This window comes from Lampetra fluviatilis, unplaced genomic scaffold (assembly GCF_964198595.1).
Source record: "Lampetra fluviatilis unplaced genomic scaffold, kcLamFluv1.1 SCAFFOLD_524, whole genome shotgun sequence".
Lineage (NCBI taxonomy): Eukaryota > Metazoa > Chordata > Hyperoartia > Petromyzontiformes > Petromyzontidae > Lampetra > Lampetra fluviatilis.
Window position 1 is genome coordinate 25,964 of NW_027620778.1, and position 21,311 is coordinate 47,274.

The 21,311-nt window shown below is 49.6% G+C and overlaps 1 protein-coding gene across 1 annotated transcript; it reads left to right on the forward strand.

Annotated features, from left to right (window-relative positions):
- Positions 1-910: 910 nt before the first annotated feature.
- On the forward strand, positions 911-20,962 carry LOC144954379 (small ribosomal subunit protein eS8). Its single transcript, XM_078884883.1, has 6 exons — positions 911-990; positions 6,355-6,476; positions 13,219-13,318; positions 15,067-15,242; positions 16,888-17,017; positions 20,664-20,962. Exons 1-6 carry the CDS (start codon positions 987-989, stop codon positions 20,771-20,773), a joined length of 642 nt encoding a protein of 213 aa, XP_078741009.1. The 5' UTR covers positions 911-986; the 3' UTR covers positions 20,774-20,962.
- Positions 20,963-21,311: the final 349 nt, after the last annotated feature.

Here is a 21,311-nt window from a genome sequence, read left to right on the forward strand (position 1 = left end):
TGTCACGTGAGGCTCTGCCTCCCCCTGCCTCCCCCGCCCCTCCCCCCTCCCTTCGCCCCTCCCCCTCTCATCCCCCTCTCTTCGCCCCTCCCCCTTCCCCCTCTCTTCGCCCCTCCCCCCTCCCTTCGCCCCTCCCCCTCTCATCCCCCCTCTCTTCGCCCCTCCCCCTTCCCCCTCTCTTCGCCCCTCCCCCCTCCCTTCGCCCCTCCCCCTCTCATCCCCCCTCTCTTCGCCCCTCTCCCCCTTCCCCCTCTCTTCGCCCCTCCCCCCCTCCCTTCGCCCCTCCCCCCTCCCTTCGCCCCTCCCCCTCTCATCCCCCTCTCTTCGCCCCTCCCCCCTCCCCCCTCCCTTCGCCCCTCCCCCCTCCCTTCGCCCCTCCCCCTCTCATCCCCCTCTCTTCGCCCCTCCCCCTTCCCCCTCTCTTCGCCCCTCCCCCCTCTCTTCCCCCCTGCCCCCCTCCCCTCCCCCTATCTTCCCCCCTGCCCCTCCCCCCTCTCTTCCCCCCTCCCCTCCCCCTATTTTCGCCCCTCCCCCCTCTCTTCGCCCCTCCCCCTCTCTTCCCCCCTCCCCTCCCCCTATTTTCGCCCCTCCCCCCTCTCTTCGCCCCTCCCCTCCCCCCCTCTCTTCCCCCCTCCCCTCCCCCTATTTTTCGCCCCTCCCCTCCCCCTCTCTTCGCCCCTCCCCCCTCCCCTCCCCCTCTCTTCGCCCCTCCCCCCTCCCCTCCCCTCCCCCTCTCTTCGCCCCTCCCCCTCTCTTCCCCCCTCCCCTCCCCCTATTTTCGCCCCTCCCCTCCCCCTATCTTCGCCCCTCCCCCCTCCCCCTCTCTTCGCCCCTCCCCCCTCCCCTCCCCCTCTCTTCGCCCCTCCCCCTCTCTTCGCCCCTCCCCCTCCCTCTCTCTCCTCCCCCCATACCCAGAATCCCGCGCGCGTCACCTTCCGCCCTCCCCCGTCCCTCTCTCTCTCTTTCAGCCGCCATCAGCAGCCGCCATGGGTGAGTCCCTCGCTACCTCCACCACCATCGCCGCGTAATCCGTCGCCATCCTCCCTCGCAGAGCTCCATCAGAGGCCCCGTCGTCTCCATCGTCATCTTCATCATCTCCGCTTGAGCCCGGCCATATTTGTTAGTCGATGATGGCGCAGAGAGAGAGGAGGAGGGACGGGGGTGATCTGAGGTGGTCGATATGCATGGCCGCCATGGGATGTTTCTCTCACCACCGCCATCCACAACACAATCCGCAGCCATCCTCCATCGCCCGAGCCTCCCTCATCCCCGCCGCCGTCTTCATCGTCATCTTCATCATTTTCGCCTCAGCTCGGCCATATTTGTTAGTCGATGGCTGAGAGAGGAGGCTGTGAGGGGAGGGTGATCTTGGGTGCTCGCTATGCATGGCCGCCATGCGTCGGCGTCTCTCACCACCGCCTACGACAACACAATCCGCAGCCATCCTCCATCGCCCGAGCCTCCCTCATCCCCGCCGCCGTCCCCATCGTCATCTTCGTCATCTTCGCCTCAGCTCGGCCATATTTGTTAGTCGATGGCGGAAACGGGAGGCTGATGATGGGCATGAGACGCGGAGGGTATTTTGGATGATCGATGCATGGCCGCCATGCGTCGGCGTCTCTCACCACCGCCAACCACAACACAATCCACCTCCATCCTCCCTCGCGAAGCCTCCCTCATCCCCGCCGCAGTCTTCATCGTCGTCATCTTCATCATCTCTGCGTCAGCCCGGCGTTATTTGTTAGTCGATGATGGCGGGGAGAGAGGAGGGGAGGGATGAGGTGACGGGTGATGGTGATGGTTGTTTGTCGGATAAGCTTTGAATGGGTTGTTATTGTTGTTGAGGTGGTGGTGATGGTGGGACTTGGTTGGTCCTATTAGTCGATGGGTGATGGTGGTGGTGGACACATAGAGACACGGACGTATTTAGAGAGACAGACACCCATAGAGATACAAAGACACACAGACCCACACTCAGACACCCACAGAAACATACAGACACCCACAGAGACCCACAGAACCATACTCATAGACACACAGACCCATACTCAGACACCCACAGAAACATACAGACACCCATAGAGATACAAAGACACACAGACCCACACTCAGACACCCACAGAAACATACAGACACCCACAGAAACATACAGACACCCATAGAGATACAAAGACACACAGACCCACACTCAGACACCCACAGAAACATACAGACACCCACAGAACCATACAGACACCCATAGAGATACAAAGACACAGACCCACACTCAGACACCCACAGAAACATACAGACACCCATAGAGATACAAAGACACACAGACCCACACTCAGACACCCACAGAAACATACAGACACCCACAGAACCATACAGACACCCACAGAAACATACAGACACCCACAGAAACATACAGACACCCATAGAGATACAAAGACACAGACCCACACTCAGACACCCACAGAAACATACAGACACCCCACAGAAACATACAGACACCCATAGAGATACAAAGACACACAGACCCACACTCAGACACCCACAGAACCATACAGACACCCATAGAGATACAAAGACACACAGACCCACACTCAGACACCCACAGAAACATACAGACACCCACAGAAACATACAGACACCCACAGAAACATACAGACACCCACAGAGACCCACAGAACCATACTCATAGACACACAGACCCATACTCAGACACCCACAGAAACATACAGACACCCACAGAAACATACAGACACCCATAGAGATACAAAGACACACAGACCCACACTCAGACACCCACAGAAACATACAGACACCCACAGAAACATACAGACACCCACAGAAACATACAGACACCCACAGAAACATACAGACACCCACAGAAACATACAGACACCCATAGAGATACAAAGACACACAGACCCACACTCAGACACCCACAGAAACATACAGACACCCACAGAACCATACAGACACCCATAGAGATACAAAGACACACAGACCCACACTCAGACACCCACAGAAACATACAGACACCCACAGAAACATACAGACACCCACAGAAACATAAGACACCCATAGAGATACATATACCCACAGACCCACACTCAGACACCCACAGAAACATACAGACACCCACAGAACCATACAGACACACAGACACCCATAGAGATACATATACCCACAGACCCACAATCAGACACCCACAGACACATACAGACACCCACAGAACCATACAGACACACAGACACCCATAGAGATACAAAGACACAGACCCACACTCAGACACCCACAGAAACATACAGACACCCACAGAACCATACAGACACACAGACACCCATAGAGATACATAGACCCACAGACACTACATAGACCCACAACCATATTCAGTGACCCACAGACACCCACAAAGATACATAGACCCACAGACTCATACAGAGACCCACAGACACCCACAAAGATACATAGACCCACAGACTCATACAGAGACCCACAGACACCCACAGAGATACGTAGACCCACAGACTCATACTCCGACACCCACAGAGATACATAGACACAGAGACCCACAAACACCCACAGAGACCCACAGACACCCACACAGATACATAGACCCACAGACCCATACTCCGACACCCACAGAGATACATAGACACAGAGACCCACAGACACCCACAGAACCATACAGAGACACAGACACCCATGGAGATACATAGACCCACAGACACCCACAGAGACATACAGACACCCACAGAACCATACAGACACACACAGACACCCATAGAGATACAAAGACACAGACCCACACTCGGACACCCACAGAACCATACAGACACCCACAGAGACCCACAGAACCATACAGAGACACAGACACCCATAGAGGTACATAGACACACAGACCCATACTCAGACACCCACAGACACCCATAGAGATACATAGACACACAGACCCATACTCAGATACCCACAGAAACATACAGACACCCACAGACACCCATAGAGATACAACGACCCACAAACCCATACAGAGACCCACACTCAGACACCCACAGAGATACAGACCCATACCCACACAGACCCATACAGAGACCCACAGAACCATACTCAGAGAGACATAGACACAGAGACCCACAGACATCCACAGAGACCCACAGAACCATACAGAGACAGACACCCATAGAGATACATAGACACACAGACCCACACTCGGACACCCACAGAAACATAGACACCCACAGAGACCCACAGAACCATACAGAGACAGACACCCATAGAGATACATAGACACACAGACCCACACTCGGACACCCACAGAACCATACAGACACCCACAGAACCATACAGAGACACAGACACCCGTTAGAGGTACATAGACCCACACAGATACATAGACCCATACTCCGACACCCACAGAGATACATAGACACAGACACCCACAGAGATACATAGAAACCCACAGACTCAGAGACCCACAGATACATAGAAACCCACAGACTCAGAGACCCACAGAGACCCACAGAGATGCATAGAAACCCACAGACTCAGAGACCCACAGAGATACATAGAAACCCACAGACTCAGAGACCCACAGACACCCACAGAGATACATAGAAACCCACAGACTCAGAGACCCACAGAGACCCACAGAGATACATAGAAACCCACAGACTCAGAGACCCACAGACACCCACAGAGATACATAGAAACCCACAGACTCGGAGACCCACAGACACCCACAGAGATACATAGAAACCCACAGACTCAGAGACCCACAGAGATACATAGAAACCCACAGACTCGGAGACCCACAGACACCCACAGAGATACATAGAAACCCACAGACTCGGAGACCCACAGACACCCACAGAGATACATAGAAACTCAGACCCATACCCACAGACACCCACACTGACACTAAACTGCGTTGTAAGTTACCAGATGTAAGGTCCCAACACTAAACTGCTACTGTGTAGTAGTGTATAGTGTAGTGTAGTAGTGTATAGTGCATAGTGTAGTAGTGTATAGTGCATAGTGTAGTAGTGTATAGTGCATAGTGTAGTAGTGTGTAGAGTGTAGTGTATAGTGTAGTAGTGTATAGTGTAATAGTGTATAGTGTAGTAGTGTATAGTGTAGTAGTGTGTAGAGTGTAGTGTATAGTGTAGTAATAGTGTAGAAGTGTATAGTGTAGTAGTGTATAGTGTAGTAGTGTATAGTGTAGTGTATAGTGTAGTAGTGTATAGTGTAGTAGTGTATAGTGTAGTAGTGTATAGTGTAGTAGTGTATAGTGTAGTAGTGTATAGTGTAGTAGTGTATAGTGTAGTGTATAGTGTAGTAGTGTATAGTGTAGTAGTGTATAGTGTAGTAGTGTATAGTGTAGTAGTGTATAGTGTAGTAGTGAATAGTGTAGTAGTGTATAGTGTAGTAGTGTATAGTGTAGTAGTGTATAGTGTAGTAGTGTATAGTGTAGTAGTGTATAGTGTAGTAGTGTATAGTGTAGTAGTGTATAGTGTAGTAGTGTATAGTGTAGTAGTGTATAGTGTAGTGGTGTATCTCTATGTGTCTCTGTGTCTGTCTTTCTGCGTGTCTGTGTGTCTATCTCTGTGTCTATCTCTGTGTGTGTCTATCTGTGTATCTGCGTGTGTCCAACGTGTCCATCTGCTGTCTGTGTCTGTCTGCAGGTATCTCTGTCTGTGTCTATCTGTGTATGTCTGTGTGTGTCTATCTCTGTGTGTGTGTGTCTCTGTGTGTGTCTATGTCTGTGTATCTATCTGTGTATCTCTGTGTGTATCTATCTGTGTATCTCTGTGTGTCTATCTCTGTGTGTGTGTCTCTGCGTGTCTATCTCTGTGTGTATCTCTGTGTGTCTGTCTCTGTCTGTGCGTGTGCCCAACGTGTCTATCTGCTGCCTGTCTGTGTCTGTCTGCAGGAATCTCTCGGGACACGTGGCACAAGCGCCGCAAGACGTGTCTATCTGTGTGTCTGTCTGTGTCTGTCTCTGTGTGTGTCTATCTCTGTATCTCTGTGTGTGTCTGTGTCTATCTGTCTGTCTCTCTGTGTGTGTCCCAACGTGTCTATCTGCTGCTTGTGTGTCTGTCTGCAGGAATCTCTCGGGACACGTGGCACAAGCGCCGCAAGACCTGTCTATCTCTGTGTGTGTGTCTATCTCTGTGTGTGTCTATCTGTCTGTCTCTCTGTGTGTGTCCCAACGTGTCTATCTGCTGCTTGTGTCTGTCTGCAGGAATCTCTCGGGACACGTGGCACAAGCGCCGCAAGACCTGTCTATCTCTGTGTGTGTGTCTATCTCTGTGTGTGTCTATCTGTCTGTGTCTCTCTGTGTGTTGTCCAGCTTGTGTCTGTCTGCAGGAATCTCTCGAGACACGTGGCACAAGCGCCGCAAGACGGGCGGCAAGCGCAAGCCGCTGCACAAGAAGAGGAAGTACGAGCTCGGGCGCCCGCCAGCCGGGCGCCCGCCAGCCAACACCAAGGTTACTACACTACACTATACACTACTACACTATACACTACTACACTATACACTACTACACTATACACTACTACACTATACACTACTACACTATACACTACTACACTATACACTACTACACTATACACTACTACACTATACACTACTACACTATACACTACTACACTATACACTACTACACTATACACTACTACACTATACACTACTACTACACTATACACTACACTATACACTACTACACTACACACTACTACACTATACACTACTACACTACACACTACTACACTATACACTACACACTACTACACTATACACTACTACACTATACACTACTACACTACACACTACTACACTATACACTACTACACTATACACTACTACACTATACACTACTACACTATACACTACTACACTATACACTACTACACTATACACTACTACACTATACACTACTACACTATACACTACTACACTACACACTACACTATACACTACTACACTATACACTACTACACTATACACTACTACACTATACACTACTACACTACACACTACACTATACACTACTACACTATACACTACTACACTATACACTACTACACTATACACTACTACACTATACACTACTACACTATACACTACACACTATACACTACCACACTATACACTACTACACTATACACTACTACACTATACACTACTACACTATACACTACTACACTATACACTACTACACTATACACTACTACACTATACACTACTACACTATACACTACTACACTATACACTACTACACTATACACTACTACACTATACACTACTACACTATACACTACTACACTATACACTACTACACTATACACTACTACTACACTATACACTACACTATACACTACATTATACACTACACACTATACACTACTACACTATACACTACTACACTATACACTACTACACTATACACTACTACACTACACTATACACTACACTATACACTACTACACTATACACTACTACACTATACACTACTACACTATACACTACTACACTATACACTACTACACTATACACTACTACACTATACACTACTACACTATACACTACTACACTATACACTACTACACTATACACTACTACACTACACTATACACTACACTATACACTACACTATACACTACTACACTATACACTACTACACTATACACTACTACACTATACACTACTACACTATACACTACTACACTATACACTACTACACTATACACTACTACACTATACACTACTACACTATACACTACTACACTATACACTACTACACTATACACTACACACTATACACTACTACACTATACACTACTACACTATACACTACTACACTATACACTACTACACTATACACTACTACACTATACACTACTACACTACACTATACACTACTACACTATACACTACTACACTATACACTACTACACTATACACTACTACACTATACACTACTACACTATACACTACTACACTATACACTACTACACTATACACTACTACACTATACACTACTACACTACACTATACACTACTACACTATACACTACTACACTATACACTACTACACTATACACTACTACACTATACACTACTACACTATACACTACTACACTATACACTACTACACTATACACTACTACACTATACACTACTACACTATACACTACTACACTATACACTACTACTACACTATACACTACACTACTACACTATACACTACACTACATTATACACTACACACTATACACTACTACACTATACACTACTACACTATACACTACTACACTATACACTACTACACTATACACTACTACACTACACTATACACTACTACACTATACACTACTACACTATACACTACTACACTATACACTACTACACTATACACTACTACACTATACACTACTACACTATACACTACTACACTATACACTACTACACTATACACTACTACACTATACACTACTACACTATACACTACTACACTATACACTACTACACTATACACTACTACACTATACACTACTACACTATACACTACTATACTATACACTACACTATACACTACTACACTATACACTACTACACTACACTATACACTACTACACTATACACTACTACACTATACACTACTACACTATACACTACACTATACACTGCTACACTATACACTACTACACTATACACTACTACACTATACACTACTACACTATACACTACTACACTATACACTACTACACTATACACTACTACACTATACACTACTACACTATACACTACTATACTATACACTACACTATACACTACTACACTATACACTACTACACTACACTATACACTACTACACTATACACTACTACACTATACACTACTGCACTATACACTACTGCACTACTACACTATACACTACTACACTATACACTACACTATACACTACTGCACTATACACTACTGCACTACTACACTACTACACTATACACTACTACACTATACACTACTACACTATACACTACTACACTATACACTACTACACTATACACTACTACACTATACACTACTACACTACACACTACTACACTATACACTACTACACTACACTATACACTACTACACTACACTATACACTACTACACTACACTATACACTACACTATACACTACTACACTATACACTACTACACTACACTATACACCACACTTTACACTACTACACTATACACTACTACACTATACACTACTACACTATACACTACTACACTATACACTACTACACTATACACTACTACACTATACACTACTACACTATACACTACTACACTATACACTACTACACTATACACTACTACACTATACACTACTACACTACACACTACTACACTACACACTACTACACTACACACTACTACACTATACACTACTACACTATACACTACTACACTATACACTACTACACTATACACTACTACACTACACACTACTACACTACACACTACTACACTATACACTACTACACTATACACTACTACACTATACACTACTACACTATACACTACTACACTATACACTACTACACTATACACTACTACACTATACACTACTACACTATACACTACTACACTATACACTACTACACTATACACTACTACACTATACACTACTACACTATACACTACTACACTATACACTACTACACTATACACTACTACACTATACACTACTACACTATACACTACTACACTATACACTACTACACTATACACTACTACACTATACACTACTACACTATACACTACACTACACACTACTACACTATACACTACACTATACACTACTACACTATACACTACTACACTATACACTACACTATACACTACTACACTATACACTACACTACACACTACTACACTATACACTACACTATACACTACTACACTATACACTACTACACTATACACTACTACACTATACACTACACTACACACTACTACACTATACACTACTACACTATACACTACTACACTATACACTACTACACTATACACTACTACACTATACACTACACTATACACTACTACACTATACACTACACTATACACTACTACACTATACACTACACTATACACTACTACACTATACACTACACTATACACTACACTATACACTACACACTATACACTACTACACTATACACTACTACACTACACTATACACTACACACTATACACTACTACACTATACACTCTACACTATACACTACTACACTATACACTACTACACTATACACTACTACACTATACACTACTACACTATACACTACACTATACACTACTACACTATACACTACTACACTATACACTACACACTATACACTACACTATACACTACACTATACACTACACTATACACTACACTATACACTACTACACTATACACTACTACACTATACACTACTACACTATACACTACACTATACACTACACTATACACTACACTATACACTACACTATACACTACTACACTATACACTACACTATACACTACTACACTATACACTACACTATACACTACACTATACACTACTACACTATACACTACACTATACACTACTACACTATACACTACACTATACACTACTACACTATACACTACTACACTATACACTATACACTACTACACTATACACTACACTATACACTACACTACACTATACACTACACTATACACTACTACACTATACACTACTACACTATACACTACTACACTATACACTACTACACTATACACTACTACACTATACACTACTACACTACATTATACACTACACTACATACGAACTCTGTCTATCTAACTCTGTATCTGTCTCTCTAGCTGTGTCTGTGTGTGTCTATCTAACTGTGTGTGTCTGTGTATCTATCAATCTGTCTATCTGTGTGTGTGTGTGTCTAACTGTGTGTCTATCTAACTGTGTGTGTCTGTGTATCTATCTGTGTGTGTGTCTAACTGTGTGTGTATCTATCTGTGTGTGTGTGTCTAACTGTGTGTGTGTGTCTAACTGTGTGTGTGTGTCTAACTGTGTGTGTGTATCTATCTGTGTGTGTGTCTAACTGTGTGTGTATCTATCTGTGTGTGTGTGTGTGTCTAACTGTGTGTGTGTATCTATCTGTGTGTGTGTCTAACTGTGTGTGTGTATCTATCTGTGTGTGTGTGTCTAACTGTGTCTGTGTGTATCTATCTGTGTGTCTATCTAACTTTGTGTGTGTGTGTCTATCTAACTGTGTGTGTCTGTCTATCTAACTGTGTGTGTGTATCTGTGTGTGTGCCTATCTGTGTGTGTGTGTAACTAGCTGTGTGTATCTGTGTGTGTCTAACTAGCTGTGTCTATCTGTGTGTGTCTAACTAGCTGTGTCTATCTGTGTGTGTCTAACTAGCTGTGTCTATCTGTGTGTGTCTAACTAGCTGTGTCTATCTGTGTGTGTCTATCTGTGTGTGTGTCTAACTAGCTGGGGGTGTCTAACTAGCTGTGTCTATCTGTGTGTGTCTAACTAGCTGTGTCTATCTGACTGTGTCTAACTAGCTGGGGGTGAAGCGTGTGCACGTTCTGCGTGTGTGTCTGTGTGTGTGTCTAACTAGCTGTGTCTATCTGTGTGTGTCTATCTGTGTGTGTGTCTAACTAGCTGGGAGTCAAGCGTGTGCACGTTCTGCGTGTGTGTCTGTGTGTGTGTGTCTAACTAGCTGTGTCTATCTGTGTGTGTGTCTATCTGTGTGTGTCTAACTAGCTGTGTCTATCTGTGTGTGTCTAACTAGCTGTGTCTATCTGTGTGTGTCTAACTAGCTGGGGGTGAAGCGTGTGCACGTTCTGCGTGTGTGTCTGTGTGTGTGTCTAACTAGCTGTGTCTATCTGTGTGTGTCTAACTAGCTGGGGGGTGAAGCGTGTGCACGTTCTGCGTGTGTGTCTGTGTGTGTGTCTAACTAGCTGTGTCTATTTGTGTGTGTGTCTAACTAGCTGTGTCTATCTGTGTGTGTCTAACTAGCTGGGGGTGAAGCGTGTGCACGTTCTGCGTGTGTGTCTGTGTGTGTGTCTAACTAGCTGTGTCTATCTGCGTGTGTCTAACTAGCTGGGGGTAAAGCGTGTGCACGTTCTGCGTGTGTGTCTGTGTGTGTGTCTAACTAGCTGTGTCTATCTGTGTGTGTCTAACTAGCTGGGGGTGAAGCGTGTGCACGTTCTGCGTGTGTGTATGTGTGTGTGTCTAACTAGCTGTGTCTATCTGTGTGTGTCTAACTAGCTGGGGGTGAAGCGTGTGCACGTTCTGCGTGTGTGTCTGTGTGTGTCTAACTAGCTGTGTCTATCTGCGTGTGTCTAACTAGCTGGGGGTGAAGCGTGTGCACGTTCTGCGTGTGTGTCTGTGTGTGTGTCTAACTAGCTGTGTCTATCTGCGTGTGTCTAACTAGCTGGGGGTGAAGCGTGTGCACGTTCTGCGTGTGTGTTTGTGTGTGTGTCTAACTAGCTGTGTCTATCTGCGTGTGTCTAACTAGCTGGGGGTGAAGCGTGTGCACGTTCTGCGTGTGTGTCTGTGTGTGTGTCTAACTAGCTGTGTCTATCTGCGTGTGTCTGACTAGCTGGGGGTAAAGCGTGTGCACGTTCTGCGTGTGTGTCTGTGTGTGTCTAACTAGCTGTCTATCTGTGTGTGTCTGACTAGCTGGGGGTGAAGCGTGTGCACGTTCTGCGTGTGTGTCTGTGTGTGTGTCTAACTAGCTGTGTCTATCTGCGTGTGTCTAACTAGCTGGGGGTGAAGCGTGTGCACGTTCTGCGTGTGTGTCTGTGTGTGTGTCTAACTAGCTGTGTCTATCTGTGTGTGTCTAACTAGCTGGGGGTGAAGCGTGTGCACGTTCTGCGTGTGTGTCTGTGTGTGTCTAACTAGCTGTGTCTATCTGTGTGTGTCTGACTAGCTGGGGGTGAAGCGTGTGCACGTTCTGCGTGTGTGTCTGTGTGTGTGTCTAACTAGCTGTGTCTATCTGCGTGTGTCTAACTAGCTGGGGGTGAAGCGTGTGCACGTTCTGCGTGTGTGTCTGTGTGTGTGTCTAACTAGCTGTGTCTATCTGTGTGTGTCTAACTAGCTGGGGGTGAAGCGTGTGCACGTTCTGCGTGTGTGTCTGTGTGTGTGTCTAACTAGTTGTGTCTATCTGTGTGTGTCTAACTAGCTGGGGGTGAAGCGTGTGCACGTTCTGCGTGTTCGTGGCGGAAACAAGAAGTTCCGGGCGCTTAGGCTCGACAACGGCAACTTCTCCTGGGGCTCCGAAGGTACAAACACAGACACGCAGAGAGACACAGACAGAGACGCAGAGAGACACAGAGACAGACAGAGAGACAGAGACAGACACAGAGAGAGAGACACACAGACACGCAGAGAGACACACAGACACGCAGAGAGACACAGAGACAGACACGCAGAGAGACACAGACAGAGACACACAGAGACACACATAGACACACAGAGAGACACACAGAGACAGAGAGACACAGACACGCAGAGAGACAGAGAGACACAGAGACACACATAGACAGACACGCAGAGAGACAGAGAGACACAGACACGCAGAGAGACACAGAGACAGAGAGACACAGAGACACACATAGACAGACACGCAGAGAGACAGAGAGACACAGACACAGAGAGAGAGACACACAGAGAGACACATAGACACGCAGAGAGACAGAGAGAGAGACACACAGACACGCAGAGACACGCAGAGAGACACAGAGACAGAGAGACACAGAGACACACATAGACAGACACGCAGAGAGACAGAGACACAGACACACAGAGACACAGAGAGAGACACACAGAGAGACACAGACAGAGACGGAGAGACACACAGAGACACACATAGACAGACACGGAGAGAGACACAGAGAGAGAGACACAGACACACACAGAGACACAGACACACACTGAGACACAGATACACTGAGAGACACACAGAGACACAGACACGCAGAGGCAGAGAGACACACAGAGAGAGAGACACAGAGAGAGACACACAGACACACAGAGAGACAGAGAGAAAGACACAGAGAGAGAGACAACCATTCAACCACTCACTCACCCTCTCACTCACCCACCAATCACCCACTCACTCACCCACCCACTCACTCACCCACCCACTCACTCACCCACCTACCCACTCACTCACCCACTCACTCACCCACCTACCCACTCACTCACCCACTCACTCACCCACCTACCCACTCACTCACCCACTCACTCACCCACCTACCCACTCACTCACCCACTCACTCACCCACCTACCCACTCACTCACCCACTCACTCACCCACCTACCCACTCACTCACCCACTCACCCACTCACCCACCCACTCGCCCACCCACTCACCCACTCACCCACCCACTCACTCACCCACCCACTCACTCACCCACCCACTCACCCACCCACTCACTCACCCACCTACCCACTCACTCACCCACTCACTCACCCACCCACTCACCCACCCACCCACTCACTCACCCACCTACCCACTCACTCACCCACTCACTCACCCACCTACCCACTCACTCACCCACTCACCCACTCACCCACCCACTCGCCCACCCACTCACCCACTCACCCACCCACTCACCCACTCACTCACTAACCCACCAATCACGCACTCACCCACCCACCGTATCACTCACCCACTCACTCACCCACCCACTCATCCACTCACCAATCACTCACTGTGTGTGTGTCTGTGTGTGTGTGTCTGTATGTGTGTGTCTTTGTGTGTGTGCGTGCGTGTGTCTGTGTGTGTGTGCGTGTCTGTGTGTGTGTGACTGTGTGCGTGTCTGTGTGCGTGTGTGTGTCTGTGTGTGTGTGTGTCTGTGTGTGTGTGTCTGTGTGTGTGCGTGTGTGCGTGTGTGTGTGTGTGACTGTGTGTGTGTGACTGTGTGTGTGTGTGTCTGTGTGTGTGTGCGTGTCTGTGTGTGACTGTCTGTGTGTGTGTGTGTCTGTGTGTGTGTGTGTAACTGTGTGCGTGTGTGCGTGTGCACAGGCTGCACCCGCAAATCTCGCATCATCGACGTGGTGTACAACGCGTCCAACAACGAGTTGGTGCGCACCAAGACGCTCGTCAAGAACTGCATCGTGCAGATTGACAGCGGCCCGTACCGCCAGTGGTACGAGGCGCACTACGCCCTGCCACTAGGCCGCAAGAAGGGGGCTAAGCTGGTGAGTGGGTGGGGGGGGTGAGTGAGTGGGTGAGTGGGTGGGTGGGTGAGTGGGTGGGTGGGTGAGTGGGGGGGTGAGTGAGTGAGTGGGTGGGTGGGTGGGTGAGTGAGTGGGTGGGTGAGTGGGTGAGTGGGTGGGTGAGAGAGTGGGTGGGTGGGTGAGTGAGTGGGTGGCTAAGTGAGTGTGTGGGTGAGTGAGTGGGTGGGTGAGTGAGTAGTAGTGGTGAGTAGTGGTGAGTGGCTAAGTGAGTGGGTGGGTGAGTGTGTGGGTGGCTAAGTGAGTGAGTGAGTATGTGAGTGGGTGGCTAAGTGAGTGAGTGGTGGTGAGTGGTGGTGAGTGTGTGGGTGAGTAGTAGTGGTGAGTAGTGGTGAGTAGTGGTGAGTGGTGGTGAGCGCTGCGTTCTGCTTGTGCAGACAGCGGAGGAGGAGGAGGAGGTTCTGAACAAGAAGCGCTCCATGAAGTGTGAGTGGTGAGTGGTGGTGAGTAGGTAGTGGTGGTGAGTAGTAGTGGTGAGTGTGTGTGTGAGTGAGTGAGTGGGTGAGTGTGTGTGTGGGTGAGTAGTGGTGAGTGAGTGGGTGAGTGAGTGAGTGGGTGGGTGGGTGGGTGAGTGTGTGTGTGGGTGAGTAGTGGTGAGTGGGTGGCAGGGGTGGTGAGTGGGTGGCTAAGTGAGTGTGTGGGTGAGTGAGTGAGTGAGTAGTGGTGGTGAGTGGTGGTGAGTGAGTGAGTGGTGGTGAGTAGTGGTGAGTGAGTGAGTAGTGGTGAGTGAGTGGGTGAGTGCGTGTGTGGCTAAGTGAGTGAGTGGCTGAGTGAGTATGTGAGTGAGTGGTGGTGAGTGGTGGTGAGTGAGTGGGTGGGTGAGTGGGTGGGTGGGTGGGTGAGTGGGTGGCTGAGTGAGTGGGTGGCTGAGTGAGTGAGTGAGTGGGTGGCTAAGTGAGTGAGTGGGTGGCTAAGTGAGTGAGTGGTGGTGAGTGGTGGTGAGTAGGTAGTGGTGGTGAGTAGTAGTGGTGAGTGTGTGTGAGTGGGTGGGTGGGTGAGTGTGTGGGTGGGTGGTTGAGTGAGTGGGTGGGTGAGTGGGTGGGTGGGTGAGTGTGTGGGTGGGTGAGTGGCTGAGTGAGTGAGTATGTGAGTGAGTAGTAGTGGTGAGTGGTGGTGAGTGGTGGTGAGTAGTAGTGGTGAGTGTGTGTGTGAGTGAGTGAGTGGGTGGGTGGGTGAGTGTGTGTGTGGGTGAGTAGTGGTGAGTGGGTGGCACGGGTGGTGAGTGGGTGGCTGAGTGAGTGGGTGGCTAAGTGAGTGTGTGGGTGAGTGAGTGAGTGAGTGGGTGGGTGGGTGAGTGTGTGGGTGGGTGGGTGGTTGAGTGAGTGGGTGGGTGAGTGGGTGAGTGAGTGGGTGGCTAAGTGAGTGAGTGGTGGTGAGTGGTGGTGAGTAGGTAGTGGTGGTGAGTAGTAGTGGTGAGTGTGTGTGTGAGTGGGTGGATGGGTGAGTGTGTGGGTGGGTGGTTGAGTGAGTGGGTGGGTGAGTGGGTGGGTGGGTGAGTGTGTGGGTGGGTGAGTGGCTGAGTGAGTGAGTATGTGAGTGAGTAGTAGTGGTGAGTGGTGGTGAGTAGTAGTGGTGAGTGAGTGGTGAGCGCTGCGTTCTGCTTGTGCAGACAGCGGAGGAGGAGGAGGTTCTGAACAAGAAGCGCTCCAAGAAGACTCAGCACAAGTACGAGGAGCGCCGCAAGAACGCCAAGCTCGCTCCCCTCCTGGACGAGCAGTTCATGCAGGGCAAGCTGCTGGGTGAGACACACACAGAGACACACACAGAGAGAGACAGAGACACACAGAGAGACACACACACAGAGACACACACAGAGACACACACAGAGACACACACAGAGACAAACACAGAGACACACACAAGAACGCCAAGCTCGCTCCCCTCCTGGACGAGCAGTTCATGCAGGGCAAGCTGCTGGGTGAGACACACACAGAGACACACACAGAGACACACACAGAGACAAACACAGAGACACACACAAGAACGCCAAGCTCGCTCCCCTCCTGGACGAGCAGTTCATGCAGGGCAAGCTGCTGGGTGAGACACACACAGAGACACACACAGAGAGAGACAGAGACACACAGAGAGACACACACACAGAGACACACACAGAGACACACACAGAGACACACACAGAGACAAACACAGAGACACACACAAGAACGCCAAGCTCGCTCCCCTCCTGGACGAGCAGTTCATGCAGGGCAAGCTGCTGGGTGAGACACACACAGAGACACACACAGAGACACACACAGAGACAAACACAGAGACACACACAAGAACGCCAAGCTCGCTCCCCTCCTGGACGAGCAGTTCATGCAGGGCAAGCTGCTGGGTGAGACACACACAGAGACACACACAGAGAGAGACAGAGACACACAGAGAGACACACACACAGAGACACACACAGAGACACACACAGAGACACACACAGAGACAAACACAGAGACACACACAAGAACGCCAAGCTCGCTCCCCTCCTGGACGAGCAGTTCATGCAGGGCAAGCTGCTGGGTGAGACACACACAGAGACACACACAGAGACACACACAGAGACACACACACACAGAGACACACACAGAGACACACACAGAGACACACACAGAGACACACAGAGACACACACAGAGACACACACAGAGACACACACACAGAGACACACACACAGAGACACACACACAGAGACACACACAGAGACACACAGAGACACACAGAGACACACACAGAGACACACACAGAGACACACACAGAGACACACACAGAGACACACACACAGAGACACACACAGAGACACACACACAGAGACACACACACAGAGACACACACACAGAGACACACAGAGACACACACAGAGACACACAGAGACACACACAGAGACACACACAGAGACACACACAGAGACACACACAGAGACACACACAGAGACACACACAGAGACACACAGAGACACACACACAGAGACACACACAGAGACACACACACAGAGACACACACACAGAGACACACACACAGAGACACACACACAGAGACACACACACAGAGACACACACACAGAGACACACAGAGACACACACAGAGACACACAGAGACACACACAGAGACACACACAGAGACACACACAGAGACACACACAGAGACACACACAAGAACGCCAAGCTCGCTCCCCTCTTGGACGAGCAGTTCATGCAGGGCAAGCTGCTGGGTGAGACACACAGACACACAGAGACACACACAGAGACACACACAGAGACACACACAGAGACACACACAGAGACACACAGAGACACACAGAGACACACAGAGACACACAGACACACACAGAGACACACACAAGAACGCCAAGCTCGCTCCCCTCCTGGACGAGCAGTTCATGCAGGGCAAGCTGCTGGGTGAGACACACACAGAGAGACACAGACACACACAGAGAGACACACACACAGAGACACACAGAGAGACAGAGAGACACACACAGAGACACACACAGAGACACACACAAGAACGCGAAGCTCGCTCCCCTCCTGGACGAGCAGTTCATGCAGGGCAAGCTGCTGGGTGAGACACACACAGAGAGACACACACAGAGACACACACAGAGACACACACAGAGACACACACAGAGACACACAGAGACACACAGAGACACACAGAGACACACAGAGACACACAGAGACACACAGAGACACACAGAGACACACAGAGACACACAGAGACACACAGAGACACACAGAGACACACAGAGACACACAGAGACACACAGAGAGAGACAGAGACACACAGAGACACACACAGAGAGACAGAGACAGAGAGACACACAGAGACACACAGAGACACACAGAGACACACAGAGACACACAGACACACACAGAGACACACAGAGACACACAGAGACACACAGAGACACACAGACACACACAGAGACACACAGAGACACACACAAGAACGCCAAGCTCGCTCCCCTCCTGGACGAGCAGTTCATGCAGGGCAAGCTGCTGGGTGAGACACACACAGAGAGACACAGACACACACAGACACACACACAGTGACACACAGTGACACACACAGACACACACAGACACACACAGACACACACCCACACCTACTACACACACACACCTACTACTCACACACACCTACTACTCACACACACACCTACTACTCACACACACACACACCTACTACTCACACACACACTACTACACACACACACACCTACTACACATACACACCTACTACTCACACCACACACCTACTACTCACACACACACACCTACTACACACACACACCTACTACTACACACACACCTACTACTCACACAAACACCTACTACACACACACACACCTACTACACACACCCACACCTACTACACACACCCATACCTACTACACACACCACACCTTACTACACACACACACCTACTACTACAGACACACACACAGACACACACACAGACACACAGACACACACACACAGACACACGGAGACACACACACAGACAAGCACACAGACACACACACAGAGAGACACACAGACAGACACACACGCGCAGATACACGCAGAGAGAGAGATAGACACGGGGAGAGAGACATGGCCGGGTATGGAGATGTTACTTGATGTGTCTAACCACGCGTCTCTGTGTGTGTCTCTGCGTGTGTCTGTCTCTGCCTGTCTTGTGTGTCTGTGTCTCTCTGCGTGTCTGTCTTGTCTCTCTGCGTGTCTCTGTCTCTCTCTGCGCCTCTCTCTGCGTGTCTGCGTGCGTGTCTCTCTCTCTGCGTGTGTCTGCGTGTCTCTCTCTCCGTGTCTCTCCGTGTCTCTCTGCGTGTCTCTCCATGTCTCTGCGTGTCTCTGTGTCTCTCTGCGCGTCTCCGTGTCTCTCTGCGCGCGTGTCTCTCTGCGTGTCTCTCTCTGCGTGTCTCTCTGCGCGTCTCCGTGTCTCTCTGCGCGCGTGTCTCTCTGCGTGTCTCTCTCCGTGTCTCTCTGCGCGCGTCTCTCTCTGCGTGTCTCTCTCTGCGTGTCTTTCTGCGCGTCTCCGTGTCTCTCTGCGCGCGTGTCTCTCTGCGTGTCTCTCTCTGCGTGTCTCTCTGCGTGTCTCTCTGCGCGTCTCTCTCTGCGTGTCTCTCTGCGCGCGTGTCTCTCTGCGCGCGTCTCTCTGCGTGTCTCTCTCTGCGTGTCTCTCTCTGCGTGTCTCTCTGCGTGTCTCTCTCTGCGTGTCTCTCTCTGCGCGCGTCTCTCTGCGTGTCTCTCTGCGCGCGTCTCTCTGCGTGTCTCTCTGCGCGTGTCTCTCTGCGTGTCTCTCTGCGTGTCTCTCTGCGTGTCTCTCTCTGCGTGTCTCTCTGCGCGTGTCCCTCTGCGCGTGTCCCTCTGCGCGTGTCCCTCTGCGTGCGCAGCGTGCCTGGCCTCCCGCCCTGGCCAGTGTGGCCGTGCAGACGGCTACGTGCTCGAGGGCAAAGAGCTCGAGTTCTACCTGCGCAAGATCCGTGCCAAGAAGGGCAAGTAGGGGGGTCGAGGTGGTGGTGGTGGTGGCGGTGGTGGTGGTGGTGGTGGGTTGCCACCATCGCCACCACCGTCACGTGGTGGCGGTGGTGGTGGTGGGTTGCCACCACCACCACCATCGCCACCACCGTCACGTGGTGGCGGTGGTGGCGGTGGTGACGTCGGTACCAATAAACATCTCGCTTTACACACCCCTTGTCGTGTGTCTGTGTTGTGGGTGGGTGGGTGAGTGGGTGGGTGGGTGAGTGGGTGGGTGAGTGGATGGGTGGGTGAGTGAGTGGGTGAGTGAGTGAGTGAGTGGGTGGGTGAGTGAGTGAGTGGGTGAGTGAGTGGGTGGGTGAGTGGGTGGGTGAGAAGTGGGTGGGTGGGTGAGTGGGTGGGTGGGTGGGTGAGTGGGTGGGTGAGAAGTGGGTGGGTGGGTGAGTGGGTGGGTGGGTGAGTGAGTGGGTGGGTGAGTGGGTGGGTGGGTGGGTGAGTGAGTGAGTGGGTGGGTGGGTGAGTGGGTGGGTGAGTGGGTGGGTGAGAAGTGGGTGGGTGGGTGA